Source organism: Nerophis ophidion, linkage group LG20, assembly GCF_033978795.1.
Source record: "Nerophis ophidion isolate RoL-2023_Sa linkage group LG20, RoL_Noph_v1.0, whole genome shotgun sequence".
NCBI lineage: Eukaryota > Metazoa > Chordata > Actinopteri > Syngnathiformes > Syngnathidae > Nerophis > Nerophis ophidion.
Window position 1 is genome coordinate 26,955,049 of NC_084630.1, and position 19,521 is coordinate 26,974,569.

The 19,521-nt window shown below is 41.6% G+C and overlaps 1 protein-coding gene across 6 annotated transcripts in view; it reads left to right on the forward strand.

Moving 5' to 3' along the window:
- tenm3 (teneurin transmembrane protein 3) overlaps positions 1-19,521 on the forward strand; it is a 779,964-nt gene that overhangs the window by 621,071 nt on the left and 139,372 nt on the right. For all 6 annotated transcript variants that reach the window (XM_061880866.1, XM_061880868.1, XM_061880869.1 and 3 more), the window contains 2 exons: positions 10,142-10,213; positions 14,185-14,362. In XM_061880866.1, the coding sequence (XP_061736850.1) occupies positions 10,142-10,213; positions 14,185-14,362 (250 nt within the window). The remainder of the gene's footprint in view (positions 1-10,141; positions 10,214-14,184; positions 14,363-19,521) is intronic.

Here is a 19,521-nt window from a genome sequence, read left to right on the forward strand (position 1 = left end):
TGACAACATGTTTTATATTCTAGTTTCTTCAAAACGGCCACCCTTGGCTCTGGTTACTGCCTTGCACAGTCCTGGCATTCTCTCGATGAGCTAACTCCTTTAAGACTGTTGGAAAATCTTTTCAGGTGATGACCTGTTGAAGCTCATCGAGAGAATACCCGGAATGTGCAAACAAAGCAATGGCTATTTTGAAAAAAAAAAAAAAAATAGAATATAAAACTTGTTTTCAGTTATTTCACATTTTTTGTGTCCAAACCTTTGGCCTGTACTGTAAATCCAGCCTCATCATATGCCAAAGTGTATGCAATCTACTATATATTTGAAAAATGTTTGGGGTAAAAACCCTCCATCCATCCATCCATCCATCCATCCATCCATCCATCTTCTTCCGCTTATCCGAGGTCGGGTCACGGGGGCAACAGCCTAAGCAGGGAAACCCAGACTTCCCTCTCCCCAGCCACTTCGTCTAGCTCTTCCCGGGGGATCCCGAGGCGTTCCCAGGCCAGCCGGGAGACATAGTCTTCCCAACGTGTCCTGGGTCTTCCCCGTGGCCTCTTACCGGTTGGACATGCCCTAAAGACCTCCCTCGGGAGGCGTTCGGGTGGCATCCTGACCAGATGCCCGAACCACCTCATCTGGCTCCTCTCGATGTGGAGGAGCAGCCGCTTTACTTTGATCTCCTCCCAGATGACAGAGCTTCTCACCCTATCTCTAAGGGAGAGCCCCGCCACACGGCGGAGGAAACTCATTTCGGCCGCTTGTACCCGTGATCTTATCCTTTCGGTCATGACCCACAGCTCATGACCATAGGTGAGGATGGGAACGTAGATCGACCGGTAAATTGAGAGCTTTGCCTTCTGGCTCAGCTCCTTCTTCACCACAACGGATCGGTACAACGTCCGCATTACTGAAGACGCCGCACCGATCCGCCTGTCGATCTCACGATCCACTCTTCCCCCACTCGTGAGCAAGACTCCTAGGTACTTGAACTCCTCCACTTGGGGCAGGGTCTCCTCCCCAACCCGGAGATGGCACTCCACCCTTTTCCGGGAGAGAACCATGGACTCGGATTTGGAGGTGCTGATTCTCATTCGCGGCCACCAAACCGGAACCCCTCAATGCCTTGACTTGGGGTAAAAACATACGTCAATATCTACTTAGCCTCATGATTTCAAAGCAAATTTTACACTGTAAACATGACAATATATATAGTTTTTTTTAAAAACAGCTTGGTCTTCAAAATCCTCCCATAAGAAAAAAACTGTGGTACCATTTTTACATTTACAGTGATGCACTGTGAAAACAGCAACAGTATTTTGTATGCAAAAAAACAAACAAAAACCTGTAAATTTTACAGTAAAATAGAGTGTGACCATTTTACTGAAAATTTGATGGTTAAATTTTGCAATTTTTTTGACTGCAAAATCCACAGATTTTTTTTCTTTCATTTTAGTTAAAATATACATTTATGAATCAAATATCATAGGTAATGGTGTGGCAATACCATGTGGCTAATCCTTATAAATGTATGTTTATTTTATTAATGTTGCAACGTTGCCCTCAATCATAACAAGTTTGACACCCCTGGTCTAGTACAGTTCAAATTTAAACGATACTTAGTGTATCCCTCGTTACGGCACAGACCCACAAATTATTAATAGCTATTGAAATAATTGACAACATGTTTTATATTCTAGTTTCTTCAAAACAGCCACTCTTTGCTCTGATTACTGATTTGCACACTCTTGGCATTCTCTGGATGAGCTAACTCCTTCAAGACTGTTGGAAAACCTTTTTAAGTGATGACCTATTGAAGCTCGTTGGGAGAATGCCAAAAGTGTGCAAAGCAATGGCTATTTTGAAAAAAAAAAAAAAAGACTATAAACCTTCAGTTATTTCACCTTTTTTGTGTCCAAACTTTTGGCCTGTACTGTAAATCCAACCTCTTCATATGCCAAAGTGTATGCATGTTGCAAAATTGTATAGAATCCCAAACAATGGTTCATGGTCTGTGCTGGTCTCTCGTCAAACATCATGTGTATTTAATTGGCCCCCTCAGACAAAAGGGAAACTGTGAATATTTGGTCTTGGTCGGACCCCCGATGTAAAGAACAAAAGTAACCCATTTTTACATTGCTCATGTAGAGCTAGGGAAAAATACAGAGTACACCCAACACAAAAAGTATCAAAAGAGCAGCGTGAAAAAATTGATTGCGCCAGGGCAGCTGTGGAGCGAGTGAATAACGGCTTTCAATGTATGCACTTTGGGTGTCCAGAAAAGCGATGTAGTTATCCAATCCATTGTGATCACTATTATTACGAAGAACAAAAAGTAACGGCTATGTCAAAGTGACGACTGAACCGAACCAACAAGGTGAGCTGGAAGACAGAGGAGGAAAATGGGAAATTTGCCGGACGCACCAAACGCATGCAGAGCAAAGAAAATAAATAACGGAGGCAGACTGGAAAGTGGTACACTCTCGCAGTCGTCGGGAGTCGGGAGTGAAGCACCACCGACGTCTTCGCACTGCGCTTAAAAGCCGGACTAATTGACAAGTGGCTGCCTGGGGGTCTGTCATTGCTCCAGCCCGCATCGGATATAAGGGGATCTGGAGACAGTAAAGCCAAACAAACACAAGGAGTAGAACTAATGCACTAAATGAAGCCGAACAGAAACACAAAACTAAACACAAATCGATACAGTGGTATCGATCCAAAGTACTGTATTTTTCGGACTATAAGTCGCAGTTATTTTTTCATAGTTTGGTCGGGGGTGCGACTTATTCTCAGGAGCGACTTATGTGTGAAATTATTAACATATTACCGTAAAATATCCATCCATCCATCATCATCCGCTTATCTGAGGTCGGATCGCGGGGGCAGCAGCCTAAGTAGGGAAGCCCAGATTTCCCTCTCCCCAGCCACTTCGTCTAGCTCTTCCCAGGCCAGCCGGGAGACATAGTCTTCCCAACGTGTCCTGGGTCTTCCCCGTGGCCTTCTACCGGTTGGACGTGCCCTAAACACCTCCCTAGGGAGGCGTTCGGGTGGCATCCTGACCAGATGCCCGAGCCACCTCATCTGGCTCCTCTCGATGTGGAGGAGCAGCGGCTTTACTTTGAGTGCCTCCCGGATTGCAGAGCTTCTCACCCTATCTCTAGGGTGGAAAGCGGAGGAAACTCATTTCGGCCGCTTGTACCCGTGATCTTGTCCTTTCAGTCAGGACCCAAAGCTCATGACCATAGGTGAGGATGGGAACGTAGATCGACCGGTAAATTGAGAGTTTTGCCTTCCGGCTCAGCTCCTTCTTCACCACAACGGATCGGTACAACGTCCGCATTACTGAAGACGCCACATCGATCCGCCTGTCGATCTCACGATCCACTCTTCCACCACTCGTGAACAAGACTCCTAGGTACTTGAACTCCTCCACTTGGGGCAGTAAAATATCAAATAATATTATTTAGTTCATTCACGTAAGAGACTAGACGTATAAGATTTCATGGGATTTAGCGATTAGGAGTGACAGATTGTTTGGTAAAGGTATAGCATGTTCTATATGTTATAGTTATTTGAATGACTCTTACCATAATATGTTACGTTAACATACCAGGCACCTTCTCAGTTGGTTATTTATGCCTCATATAAGGTACACTTATATAGCCTGTTGTTCACTGTTCTTTATTTATTTTAAATTGCCTTTCAAATGTCTATTCTTGGTGTTGGGTTTTATCAAAAAAATTTCCCCAAAAATGCGACTTATACTCCAGTGCGACTTATATATGTTTTTTTTTTCCTTCTTTATTATGCATTTTCAGCCGGTGCGACTTATACTCCGGAGCGACTTATACTCCGAAAAATACAGTAATCTTTTTGAGAAAGCTAAGTTTACTTCCAGTTTTTTTTGTCCCCTATATAAACCTTTATTTCCATATTCACAATTTCTGTCTGTCCTGCCCGAGTGCAGCTGGGATAGGCTCCAGCGCCCCCGTCCTCCTAACTTGGATGAGCGATAGACAATAGATAGTGATAGGATAAGATAGGATAGCATAGCCATAATTTATTATCATTGCTAAAAGTATAATGCCATTACAATTTCAGCACGGACCCGTTAAAGAGTGATCAAAAGTTGACATACACTTGTAAAGAACATAATGTCATGGCTAGCTGAGTTTCCAAACATTTCTACAACTTATTTTTTTTGTGATAGAGTGATTGGAGCACGTGCTTGTTGGTCACAAAAAAAATACATGAAGTTTGGTTCTTTTATGAATTTATTATGGGTCTATGTTGTGGTTTGCAGAGGGGAGATGACGGCAGACACCAGAGGGGAGTAATGTTCAATAGTTTATTTTATATATATATATATATATAAAATAAACCAATGCTAACTGATAAACTAAGGAAATGGAGTGTGACACAATCCAAGAGTGTCTATAGTGTAAGACTATGTGTGTGGGTAGCTGAAGTGTGTGTTACCAAGTGTGTTGAACGAGATACGAGGAAGTCCAGGGGAGAGCCTGAGACCCACCACTGTGTATTTTAATTCATTTTGTCCACCAAACGTTTTATGCTGTGCGTGAATTCTCAAAGGTGAGCTTTGTTTATTTTATTGATTTGCTGGAGTGTTGATCAGGCATAACGGCACAGCCTGCTGTTTCCTTTAACTTGGACACACATATATATACCTTTGGCCATTCTGAGAAATGGACGGCGCACTTACATCAATTATTCTGAAGGTCAGCAACCCGCCGCCCTAGTGGCTCCCTGGACCTCGTTCAGAGATGTGTGAAAATAAAAAAAAGATGGTGAAAATAATATATTTTTTGTTTAAATGTATTTTCTATAGGAGGACAAACATGACACAAACCTTCCTAATTGTTAGAAATCCCACTGTTTATATTAAACATCCTTCACTGATGAGTGTTTGGCAAGCACCGTTTTGTCCTACTAATTTCAGCGTTCATTGAACTCATCGTAGTTTGTTTATATGCACAACTTTCTCCGACGCTGCCACAGAAAGACGTGTTTTATGCCACTCCTTCTTTGTCTCATTTTATCCACCAAACGTTTTATGCTGTGCGTGAATGGACAAAAGTGAGCTTTGTTGATTTATATATTTGCTGGAGTGTTTATCAGGCATAATGGCACAGCCTGCCATTTCCTTTAACTTGGACACACGTACATATACTTTTGGCCATTCTGAGAAATAGACGGCGCACTTACCCGTGTAAAAAATTATTTAAGGAGGGGAACTTTAAAATTATGATGGCCGAAACGGGGCTTACGCTAGATAATTATTTGTTTTAGGAGTTATCCGGCTTAGTGTAGACATAGCCTGAGACCCACTACTGTGTATTTTAATACAATTTGTCCACCAAACGTTTTATGCTGTGCGTGAATGGACAAAGGTGAGCTTTGTTGATTTTATATATTTGTTGGAGTGTTTATCAGGCATAACGCACAGCCTGCCGTTTCCTTTAACTAGGACACAGATATATATATACCTTTGGCCATTCTGAGATATGGACGGCGCATTTACATCAATTATTCCGGGGGTCAGAAACCCGCCGCCCTATTCCAGGGGTCAGCAACCCGTCGCCCTAGTGGCTCCCTGGACCTCGTTCAGAGATGTGTGAAAATAGAAAAAGATGGAGAAAACAATATATTTTTTGTTTGAATGTATTTTCTATAGGAGGACAAACATGACACAGACCTTCCTAATTGTTACAAATCCCACTGTTTATATTCAACATGCTTCACTGATGAGTGTTTGGCAAGCGCCGTTTTGTCCTACTAATTTCAGCGTTCATTGAACTCATCATAGTTTGTTTATATGCACAACTTTCTCCGACGCTGCCACAGAAAGACGTGTTTTATGCCACTCCTTCTTTGTCTCATTTTGTCCACCAAACGTTTAATGCTGTGCGTGAATGCAAGAAGGTGAGCTTTGTTGATTTTATTGATTTGCTGGAGTGTTTATCAGGTATAATGGCATAGCCTGCCGTTTCCCCTAACTTGGACACACACATCTATACCTTTGGCCATTCTGAGAAATAGACGGTGCACTTACCCGTGCAAAAAAATTATCCGAGGAGGGGAACTTTAAAATTATTATGGCCAAAACGGGGCTTAGGCTAAATAATTATTTGCTTTAGGGGTTATCCGGCTTAGTGTAGACATAGCCTGAGACCCACCACTGTGTATTTTAATTTATTTTGTCCACCAAACGTTTCATGCTGTGCGCGAATGCACAAAAGTGAGCTTTGTTGATTTTATTGATTTGCTTGAGTGTTGATCAGGCATAACGACACAACCTGCCGTTTCCTTTAACTTGGACACACATATATATACCTTTGGCCATTCTGAGAAATAAACGGCGCACTTACCCGCGGAAAAAATTATCAGAGGAGGGGAACTTAGCCTAAATAATTATTTGTTTAAGGGGTTATCCGGCTTAGTGTAGACATAGCCTGAGACCCACCACTGTGTATTTTAATTAGGTTGTTTTTATTACCATACAGAATACTTTGGTATTTTTTGAAACGGCCTTGACTTTATTTACCCTTCCTCTCACCCACCCCCCCTTACTGTCACCTCATCAATCATGTTACTATTCATCCTTCCCTCCATGCTGTCCTCCAGCACTTTCAACACCTTGTCAAGCACTTCCCCGACTCCCTGTGCCAGTGTGTGTTTTCGGATTGGGGAGCTTTCAGATCAAGGTCAAACACACTCGTTTATAAACACATTCACTCCCCGAATGCGAGGGAACTGCAGTGGCCTCACTTTTAACACAGCTGGAGAGTTCTTCTCGTGGAGCGTGGCTTTACTTCCCGTCCGTCTCCCCCCCCACATCACAACACGCTCGCCGTTTTTTTTTTTGTAGTCGGGCGAGCAGTTGTTGTCATGGCGGACCGCAGCGCAGCATGGGCGCGAGCCTGCGAGCTCTGTCTCTGTTGATCAATCAACACCTACTAATGGAAGCCGAGATGAAAGAGACCCCGGGATGGAGTGAAGGAAGCCCAGTGGGATTTGGGCCAACTAGCGTTGGATGCTGGCTATCAAGAACATAGAAAGTCATTCAATGAAAATGTTCTTTAAAAGTAGATGGCCAAAGAATAACGTTAGGTAAGTTGGCTGGGAGAAGGAAGAAGGAAAAAAAGCTTGTAGAAAGGAAGAAAAGCGGGGTTGGGGGATTGGAGGCAGGAATGAAAAGAAATCTATGAAGGACAGCAGAATTCTAATTCAGGCTTCTGAGGGTGTCCGGCTTTTAAAAATACAACTCACCAGGAGGTTTCTTTTATATCTGTGTCACGGTAAGAAGACTCTGGCTACAGTATATTGCTGTACAATAAACAATAATAGATCATATAAGTGAGGCCTGGGCTTGAACGAACAAGATTTCTCTCCTCTCTGGTCAACAAAAGCACCATGAAGATTCTAGCGGGAACTCTCATTCAACCCTTTTTTGATTACGCATGCACCTCCTGGTACCCCAGCACCTCCAAAACCCTCAAATCTTGACTCCAAACATCCCAGAATAAGCAAGTCAGGTTACTTCTAGACCTCCACCCCAGATCACACCTCACTCCTACCCACTTCTCCAAAGTGGACTGGCTTAGGGTGGAGGACAAAGTAAAACAACTTGCACTGAGCCTAGTCTATAAAATCCGTTACACCTCCCTGATACCGAAGTACATGTCAAACTACTTCTTTAACGTAAATGACCGCCATAACCACAACACCAGGGGGAGCTCCACAAACCACGTCAAACCCAGATTCCGATCCAACAGAGGTCTTAACACATTCTCCTTCTATGCCACATCAATGTGGAATGCACTCCCAACAGGTGTAAAAGAAATTGCATCTCTACCCTCCTTCAAAACCGCACTAAAACAACACCTCCTGGCAACTACAACCCTAGACTAACACCCTTAATATTACATAGAGATAATCAATCAATCATCAATCAATGTCTATTTATACAGCCCTAAATCACAAGTATCTCAAAAGGGCTGCATAAGACACAACGCATCCTCGGTTCAGATCCCACATAAGAGAAGAATGTGTCATAAGACATGCAAATATAAATTAAATACACAGAGGACATAAGTAAAGGAAATTAAATGAGCTCAAATATACCAACAATTGAGGTATAATGATGCAATATGTACATACAGCTAGCCTCAATAGCATGTTAGCATCGATTAGCTTGCGGTCATGGATTGACCAAATATGCCTGATTAGCACTGCAGCAAATTAATAACATCAACAAAGCTCATCTTTTTGCATTTACACACAACATAAAATGTTTGGTGGACAAAATGAGACTAGGAAAGAGTGGCATAAAACACATCTTTCTGTGTCAGCGTCGGAGAAAGTTGTACATGTAAACAAACTACGATGAGTTCAATGAAATTAGTAGGACAAAACGTTGTTCGCCAAACACTCTCATCAGTGAAGCATGTTTAGTATAAACAGTGGGATTTCTAACAATTAGGAAGGTTTGTGTTATGTTTGTCCTCCTATAGAAAATACATTTAAACAAAGAATATATTGTTTTTTTCATCTTTTTTCAATTTTCACACATCTCTGAACGAGGTCCAGGGAGCCACTAGGGCGACGGGTTGCACTGGTCTGGCCCCCTTGCAATCCGATTAAGTTGTATGCGGCCCCAAGACCAAAATGAGCTTGACACCCCTAGTCGAGAGTCATGACCTGTCACATCATGCCGTGACTTATTTTGAGTTTTTTGGTGTTTTTCTGTGTGTAGTGTTTTAGTTCTTGTCTTGCGCTCCTATTTTGGTGGCTTATCCTGTTTTGTTGGTATTTTCCTGTAGTAATCAAGACTATTTAAGTTGTGCGGACACAATCCTTCTTTGTGGGGATATTGTTGATTGTCATGTCATGGTCGGATGTACTTTGTGGACGCTGTCTGCTCCACAAGCTGTAAGTCTTTGCTGTCGTCCAGCATTCCGTTTTTATTTACTTTGCAACCAGTTCAGTTTTAGTTTTGTTCTGCATAGCCTTCCCTAAGCTTCAATGCCTTTTCTTAGGGGAACTCACTTTTTGTGTATTTTTGGTTCAAGCATTAGATACCTTTTTACCTGCACCCTGCCTCCCGCTGTCGTCTGCATACTGTGATCACGACAAACCATGTTCCTTACATCTACAAAGCAATCAGCTACCTGCTGCCACCTACTGATATGGAAGAGTATTACACGGTTACTCCGCCGAGCTCTTGATAGCAACGACACTCAACAACGGCACGATATTATAATTACAGTTTGTAAAAAATATTTTTAACCCAATTAGGTGAAATTACATAATCTCCCACGGCACAACAGACTGTATCTCACAAAAAACGCTGGATTATATGACCGAAATAAACTTATTAAGAAAAAAATTTAAATAAAAAATCCCTCCTTTATCCCCTGATTGCTCCTCCACTTTGTCCCCTAACCAAATTTTGGCAATGATTCTGTCATGTCTTTGTGATCATGTTTGGTTTAGTTGTGTTGTGTTACTTCAAGACTCCATTAGTTCCTGTTTTTTCACTCCATTGTTTTGTTTCCATGACAACCCTTTAGTTTTAACCTGTCCTCATGTCACGCACCCGATTCACTTGGACTCATGCACCTGTTGTCAATCACCACATCACTTTTTAAGCCTGTAGTTGCCAGGCAGTCAGGTTGGCGACACCACCCTCGATACCCGATTAATTACGCGACTCATGCCATGGTGCTCATGCCATTGCTCTGTTGTTTTTTGACTTCTTCACGCAACAGTAAGTGTTTCGTTTTTATGTCCACAGTTTAGTGAGTTTTTTTTTATTTCATGTTTCATGTCCTAAATTGTATTTGCCTCCGCTTTGTGCGCGCCTTTGGTTTGGTACTTTTTGAGTGATTAATTAAAAGATGTCAGTACCTTCATGCCATGTCCCGTTCAGTCGATTTGCACCACGGGAAAACAAACCTCACCAAAGTCCAAGTTCTGACAGATTCCACCCACCCCACTCTATTACATTGCAATCCTGATTTTTCATCAAAAAATGAACATCAACAACATATAATGACAGCAACATTTCCTTTTATCCCATATCCTGTGTGGTTTCTGATGTGTTACGTCTTCTCCTCATCAGGTATCCTGTACAAAGGCAATGGAGAGAACATCTTTGTTTCCCAACAGCCTCCTGTCATCAGCAGCATCATGGGTAAGAAAGTACTTCTAGTGACTACAAAACCTCACGTGTGATGACTAGCAACTGAACCCTTTGCTTTGGAATAGGCTTGCGGTGCAAATTTACTCCTCTAATGTGTCTAAAAATAAATTTCAAGGAGTTGTCGAAAGCAAGTGTTCTTCTTTTGTGCGTTCATTTAGTGTCTAAGCCCGCGGCAAAAAGAAACATTGCCTTCATTGGCCAGATGACAACATTTATGAAATGGAAAAATAAGACATGATGAGCTTCAAGCACACCTGGGAAGTGAAAACCTTTTCAGGTGACGACCTCTTGAAGCTCATCGAAAGAATGCCAAGAGTTTGCAAAACCGTATTTAGAACAAAGGGTGGCTATTTTGAAGAAACTAGAATATTAAACATGTTTTCAGTTATTTCCCTTTTTTTTTGTTGAGTACATAACTCCACATGTGTTCATTCATAGTTTTGATGCATTCAGTGACAATCTAATAGTCATGAAAATAAAGAAAACCCATTGAATGAGAAGGTGTGTCCAAACGTTTGGCCTGTACTGTACTTTAATTGTTTTGACAGTAAAACAACTGATCAAATCAGCTAAAAAGACTCAGTAACTCTACTATGAAATTTTGGTGCATTTACAAAATGGAAGAAATTGTAAAGATGCTAGCATATTCACCAATGCTTACGACGCTTCCTTGATTACAATACAATAGCACATACAAAAATGCATGAAAACACTCCGACAGACATCACACACGGGACAGTTTTTTTTAAGTGTCAACTGACAATTGTTTTAGTTATATTGTAAAACTTAAAACTGTTGAATGGAGTGATGAATGACAGTTCAAGGGCCCAAAATAGGAAAAACATTTTCAACCTGCAGCACCTGCAGTGAGGGAAGTTGTTCAAAAGATGGCGCAGTAGCGCAAACAATAACACACCTTTTCAGTGTCTCCGTCGGTGTTCTACGAAAACTAATTGTTGAATGCAATACATTATAGGGAAGAAAAATCCATAAATTAGTCGTACCGTTTTATACGCCGCAGGTTTCAGAGCGTAGGAAAACGTGTTGGCTTATAGTCCTGAAAATACGGTAAGAGGGTTACATAAAGAAATGACCAAAAGCAAATGTCCACTGCAGGGGACACTCGCTACCACAAATGAATTTGACTTAGACAAACTTTAATGATCCACAAGGGATCCACACAGTAGCTCAGTTACAAAGGATGGAAAGGGTAAGGATTTAAAGTAAAGTGCACACAAGAGGGCGAACACAAAAGGTATAACGTAGACTAAACATGTACCATATTAGCAATATAAATATAACATATATGTGGTATTTGCACATTATATATACAGTATGGAATATATACTGATATATTATTATATTAAGTTAACGTTAACGTACCACTGATAGTCACACATACACTAGGTGTGGTAAAATTACCCTCTGCATTTGACCCATCACCTTGTTCCAACAACTGGGAGGTGAGGGGAGCAGTGAGCAGCAGCAGGGGCCGCGCTCGGGAATCATTTTTAGTGATTTAACCCCCAATTCCAACCTTTGATGCTGAGTGCCAAGCAGGGAGGTAATGGCTCCCATTTTTATAGTCTTTGGTATGACTCGGCCCGGGTTTCAACTCAGGGCAAATACTCTTATATTATTGTATACTAAATAATATAATATCTATACATATAATAAATGGATTAAACTGACATAGCGCTTTAAGGTACTTAACCACTTTGACACTATTTCAACATTCACTCATTCATACACTGACAGCGGGAAGTGCCATGCAAAGCCCTAACCACGACCCAAGAGTGAAATGTCTTGCCCAAAGGCACAATGGACATGACTGGGACGGCGAAAGCTGGAATCGAACCCTGAACCTTTAAGTTGCTGGCACGGCCGCTTTTACCACCCGAGCCAAACTGTTGAGGAATAACTTTTTTTTTAACCATAGCTCGGTTGGTAGAGTGGCCGTGCCAGCAACTTGAGGGTTCCAGGTTCGATTCCCGCTTCCGCCAGCCTAGTCACTGCTGCTGTGTCCTTGGGCAAGACACTTTACCCACCTGCTCCCAGTGCCACCCACACTGGTTTAAATGTAACTTAGATATTGGGTTTCACTATGTAAAGTGCTTTGAGCCACTAGAGAAAAACGCTATATAAATATAATTGACTTTATTTAACACACAACATGTTTTAATGGATTTTTAATAGAAGTGATGGACTGTCCATAAATGTTTAAAAAAGAGGGTAAAAAGTACAAACCCCGTTTCCATATGAGTTGGGAAATTGTGTTCGATGTAAATATAAACGGAATACAATGATTTGCAAATCATTTTCAACCCATATTCAGTTGAATATGCTACAAAGACAACATATTTGATGTTCAAACTGATAAACTTTTTTTTTTGCAAATAATCATTAACTTTGGAATTTGATGGCAGCAACACGTGACAAAGAAGTTGGGAAAGGTGGCAATAAATACTGATAAAGTTGAGGAATGCTCATCAAACGCTTATTTGGAACATCCCACAGGTTTGCAGGCTAATTGGGAACAGGTGGGTGCCATGATTGGGTATAAAAGCAGCTTCCCAAAAAAGGCTCAGTCTTTCACAAGAAAGGATGGGACGAGGTACAACCCTTTGTCCACAACTGCGTGAGCAAATAGTCAAAACAGTTTAAGAACAACGTTTCTCAAAGTGCAATTGCAAGAAATTTAGGGATTTCAACATCTACGGTCCATAATATCATCAAAAGGTTCAGAGAATCTGGAGAAATCACTCCACGTAAGCGGCATGGCCGGAAACCAACATTGAATGACCGTGACCTTCGATCCCTCAGACGACACTGTATCAAAAAACGACATCAATCTCTAAAGGATATCACCACATGGTCTCAAGAACACTTTAGAAAACCACTGTCACTAAATACAGTTTGTCGCTACATCAGTAAGTGCAAGTTAAAGCTACTATGCAAAGCGTAAGCCATTTAATCAACAACATCCAGAAACGCCGCCGGCTTCTCTGGGCCCGAAATCATCTAAGATGGACTGATGCAAAGTGGAAAAGTGTTCTGTGGTCTGACGAGTCCACATTTCAAATTGTTTTTGGAAAAATTCCACATCGTGTCATCAGGACCAAAGGGTAAGCGAACCATCCAGACTGTTATCGACGCAAAGTTCAAAAGCCAGCATCTGTGATGGTATGGGGGTGCATTAGTGCCCAAGGCATGGGTAACTTACACATCTGTGAAGGCACCATTAATGCTGAAAGATACATACAGCTTTTGAAACAACATATGTTGCCATCCAAGCGCCGTCTTTTTCATGGACGCCCCTGCTTATTTCAGCAAGACAATGCCAAGCCACATTCAGAACGTGTTACAACAGCGTGGCTTCATTAAAAAAAAAAAGAGTACGGGTACTTTCCTGGCCCGCCCGTAGTCCAGACCTGTCTCCCATCGAAAATGTGTGGCGCATTATGAAGCGTAAAATATGACAGCGGAGACCCCGGACTGTTGAACGACTGAAGCTCTACATAAAACAAGAATGGGAAAGAATTCCACTTTCAAAGCTTCAAAAATTAGTTTCCTCAGTTCCAAAACGTTTATTGAGTGTTGTTAAAAGAAAAGGTGATATAACACAGTGGTGAACATGCCCTTTCCCAACTACTTTGACACGTGTTGCAGCCATGAAATTCTAAGTTAATTATTATTTGCAAAAAAATATAAAAATTATGAGTTTGAACATCAAATATGTTGTCTTTGTAAGGAATTCAACTGAATATGGGTTGAAAAGGATTTGCAAATCATTGTATTCCGTTTATATTTACATCTAACACATTTTCCCAACTCATATAGAAAAGGGGTTTGTACTTATTTTTCCAATTGAAGCTTGGGTGTGTCAAATGTCTAATGCAATGTGCTTAAAACTGTCATGTGTCTTACATTCTGTTAAAGTAAAGGTCAACTTCCTCTTGTAGGAAACGGTCGCCGCCGCAGCATCTCCTGCCCGAGCTGCAATGGGCAAGCGGAGGGCAACAAGCTGCTGGCACCGCTGGCGTTGGCCTGTGGAGCAGATGGCAGCGTTTACGTGGGAGACTTTAACTACATCCGGAGGATCTTCCCTTCCGGCAATGTAACCAGTGTGATGGAGTTCAGGTAAGAAAGGTTTCTGTTGTTTGTTAAAAAATTGCTAAAGCGTCTTTTGTTCCTCAATAGCAAAGTTAAAGATTTGTGTTTAGCCTCAGTCTGATGAATCCATTAAGGTTTATTGAGTGAATGTTGAGGATTATCCATGCATTTTTTAGGGCGGTATAACTCGGTTGGTAGTGTGGCCTTGCCAGCAACTTGACGGTTCCAGGTTCAATTCCCGCTAGTCACTGCCGTTGTGTTCTTGGGCAAGACACTTTACCCACCTGCTCCGAGTGCCACCCACACTGGTTTAAATGTTACTGAGATATTGGGTTTCATATGTAAAGCTCTTTGAGTCACTGGAGAAAAGTGCTATATAAATATAATTCCCTTCACTTATTTTTATTCTGCTCTCAACTATTTCTCAACCCTTTTCAAACCATCCCAACATCTAAAACAGGGGTGCCAAACGTAGGGCCCGAGGACTGGATCAGGCCCGCGAACAGGTTTTATCCGGCCCGCTGTAAGAGTTTGCTAAGTATGAAAATGTACCTAAAAAAATTTTGAATGAAAGAAACGGCTGTTCTAAATGCGTCCACTAGATGTCGCAATAGCAATTGTTTGTATCTTTGTAGATGATGCTACATATGTACAATAAAAAACACATGATGTTCGTACATCAGATAGATAGATAGATAGATAGATAGATAGATGGATAGATAGATAGATGGATAGATAGATAGATAGATAATTAGATTTATACAGTGGGGCAAAAAAATATTTAGTCATCCACCGATTGTGCAAGTTCTCCCACTTAAAATGATGACAGAGGTCTGTAATTTTCATCATAGGTACACTTCAACTGTGAGAGACAGAATGTGGAAAAAAAATCCAGGAATTCACATTGTAGGAATTTTAAAGAATTCATTTGTAAATTACGGTGGAAAATAAGTATTTGCTCTCACTGATGGAAGGAGGTTTTGGCTCAAAATCTCACGATACATGGCCCCATTCATTCTTTCCTTAACACGGATCAATCGTCCTGTCCCCTTAGCAGAAAAACAGCCCCAAAGCATGATGTTTCCACCGCCATGCTTCACAGTAGGTTTGGTGTTCTTGGGATGCAACTCAGTATTCTTCTTCCGCCAAACACGACGAGTTGAGTTTATACCAAAATGGATACATGGATGATACAGCAGAGGATTGGGAGAATGTCATGTGGTCAGATGAAACCAAAATAGAACTGTTGCCCCCGCGACCCGACCTAGTATAAGCGGAAGAAAATGGATGGACGGACGGATAGAGTTGACAAGATTGCACTTTTTTTTTTTTTTTAAAAAGGCATATTTTACAATTTCTTTTTTTTTTTTTTAAAAGGCATATTTTACAATTTTTTGGTCCTAAATTAATCATTTTCAAGCACAAAAATGGCGTAATAAACAACAAATATCAATAATAGAGTAGTATTGTCCACTAGATGAGGCCAAACCAATCAGAGCACGCTGTTTAGCTTCGTGGCCACTGATTGGCTCAGCCTCAAGCAGCATTTCTACATTGATAAATGATAAATAAATGATAAATGGGTTGTACTTGTATAGCTCTTTTCTCCCTTCACGGTACTCAAAGCGCTTTGGATTAAAGAAGTGTAAAGGAAATTAAGGGCTGTTTTGTTCACGTCTGGAGGACTCAGGTTATTTTGGAAATTGTATTTAGAAGGTCATAAAAAAAAAAAAATGTCCCAGTTATGAAAATATTTGCTTTATTATTAATGATTGTTAGTCTGCATAAATTCTATGTCCGGAAGTAATAAAGTGATAAACGAGAGACATGCATACTCATCAGCATTGGCGCATAATTACTGCACAAATTGCCTTCTCTGTTTGCTGTTAATGTTATTATTCCTCAGACAATCTTCAAAAATTACATTAGTGCATGTTTCATGTCCGGGCGTTTTAAAATGATTTTAAAGAAAGGATGACAATGCCTCATTTTTAAAGCCAATAAAGTATACAAATATTTTTTGAAGGATAACTAACATTACCACATTTGAGATAACCAGAATAATACATCATATTTACTCATGTTTATAGTCTGCTTCAAAAGTTGAAATAAGTATTCATCTTAGTTCTTTCTTCAGTGAGACAAACAACGCTTAATGATGAAACCTTGGACCGGTTACAGATTTATCGCAGTCATTTCTTCTGTACTTGTATTATTAGTTATTCTAGTAGTATTTGGATTCTTCAAAATAAAACATGTTTTATTTATTTAAATGGCCCTAAATAATGTGATGTCTTGAAATGCCGAGACAGCGACAGAAAGTCAGCGACAAAGTCTTTAATGAGCGAGCAAGTTCACAGGAACTCAGTCCAAACAAAAACAGCTTGGAGTCCGAGGAGATAACTAAAAGGGCAGGTGTGCGTGGCAAGAAAAAGAACCGGGGGAAATAAAACTAAAGAAAAAGAGGAAAAATAATATCCAAAGATGATAGCTTGGATTAAACAACAAGGCACAAAAAATGCCTGACACCAAAATCAGAGGTGGGTAGTAACTCACTTAAAGGAGAACATTATCACAATTTCAAAAGGGTTAAAAACCATAAAAAACAGTTCCCTGTGGCTTGTTTTATTTTTCGAAGTTTTTTGCAAAATTTTACACCTCCCGGAAAGCTTTAAAGTTCTTGATTTTCGCTATTTGCGATGCGGACTGTCCATTTCCCTGTGACGTCATACAGTGCTGCCAATACAAACAACATGGCGGTTACCACAGCAAGATATAGCGACGTTAGCTCGGATTCAGACTCTGATTTCAGCGGCTTAATCGATTCAACAGATTACGCATGTATTGAAACAGATGGTCGGAGTATGGAGGCAGATAGCGAAAACGAAATTGAAGAAGAAATTGAAGCTATTGAGCGAATAGCTATTGACGCTATTCGGCCATAGCATGGGTGTACCTAATGAAGTGGCCCATAGCATGGCTGCCTTATTAGCATCGCCGGTAAAATGTGCGGATCAAACGATCAGGACTTTCGTATCTTGTGACACTGGAGCAACTTAAATCCGTCGATTGGTAAGTGTTTGTTTCGCATTATATGTGGGTATCTAGTTTCAAATGTACATACAGCTAGCGTAAATAGCATGTTAGCATCGATTAGCATAGCATGTTAGCATCGATTAGCTGGCAGTCATGCTGTGACCAAATATGTCTGATTAGCACATAAGTCAACAACATCAACAAAACTCACCTTTGTGATTTCGTTGACTTAATCGTTGCAAATGCATCTGCAGGTTATCCATACATATCTGTGCCATGTCTGTCTTAGCATTGCTGGTAAAATGTGAAGACACTCTGGCACATTCAATGGGGGTCTGGCGGAAGATTTCTTGCCAGTGGTGCAACTTGAATCCCTCCCTGTTAGTGTTGTTACACCCTCCGACAACACACCGACGAGGCATGATGTCTCCAAGGTTCCAAAAAATAGTCGAAAAAACGGAAAATAACAGAGCTTAGACCCGGTGTTTGTAATGTGAAAATGAAAATGGCGGGTGTATTACCTTGGTGACGTCATCGCTAAAAGACCGATAAACAGAAAGGCGTTTTATTTGCCAAAATTCACCCATTTAGAGTTCGGAAATCGGTTAAAAAAATACATGGTCTTTTTTCTGCAACATCAAGGTATATATTGACGCTTGCATAGGTTTGGTGATAATGTTCCCCTTTAAGTACATTTACTTGAGTAATTCCATCCATCCATTTTGTACCACTTGTCCCTTTTGGGGTCGCTGGGGGTGCTGGAGCCTATCTCAGCTGCATTCGGGCGGAAGGCGTCGCACACCCTGGACAAGTCACAGATAGACAACATTCACACTCACATTCACACACTAGGGACCATTTAGTGTTGCCAATCAACCTATCCCCAGGTGCATGTCTTTGGTGGAGGGAACCCACGCAGTCACGGGGAGAACATGCAAACTCCACACAGAAAGATCCCAAGCCCGGGATTGAACCCAGGACTACTCAGGACCTTCGTATTGTGAGGCAGACGCACTAACTCCTGTTTCACCGTGCTGCCCCTTACTTGAGTATTTATATGGATAAACCATCCATCCATCTTCTTCCGCTTATCCGAGGTCGGGTCGCGGGGGCAGCAGCCTAAGCAGGGAAGCCCAGACTTTCCTCTCGCCAGCCACTTCATCTACCTCTTCCCGGGGAATCCCGAGGCGTTCCTAGGCCAGCCGGGACTAGATGCCCAAACCACCGCATCTGGCTCCTCTCAATGTGGAGGAGCAGCTGCTTTACTTTGAGCTCCTCCCGGATTGCAGAACTTCTCACCCTATATCTAAGGGAGAGCCCCGGCGGAGGAAACTCATTTCGGCCGCTTGTACCCGTGATCTCGTCCTTTTGGTCATAACCCAAAGCTCATGACCATAGGTGAGGGATGGGAAACATTGAGAGCTTTGCCTTCCGGCTCAGCTCCTTCTTCACCACAACGGAACGATACAGCGTCCGCATTACTGAACACGTCGCACCGATCCGCTTGTCGATCTCACGATCCAGTCTTCCCTCACTCGTGAACAAGACTCCAAGGTACTTGAACTCCTCCCCTTGTCAGTTTTAATGCAACATACTTTTTACTTTATGTACTTTCTGAAAAAGATAAATAAATAAATGATAAATGGGTTGTACTTGTATAACGCTTTTCTACCATCAAGGTACTCAAAGCGTTTTGACACTACTTCCACATTTACCCATTCACACACACATTCACACACTGATGAAGGGAGCTGCCATGCAAGACGCTAACCAGCACCCATCAGGAGCAAGGGTGAATCAGAATCAGAATCAGAATCAGAAAAGTTTTTATTGCCATTGTTTGAGAACGGGTTCACAAACTAGGAATTTTACCTGGCGCAATCGTGCAACATAAAAGACATATGAAAAAAGTGTCTTGCTCAGGACATAACGGACGTGACGAGGTTGCTATTAGGTAGGAATTGAACCAGGGACCCTCGGGTTGCGCACCACCACTCTCCCACTGCGCCACGCCGTCCACTTTTGCTTTTAAATGGTTAAATCAGGGCTATATTAAGGTTAATTTAGGGTTAAACCACCAAAAATTATTCTGGGCGCGGCCAACGCTGCTGCTCACTGCTCCCCTCACCTCCCATTGGGTAAACAAGGGG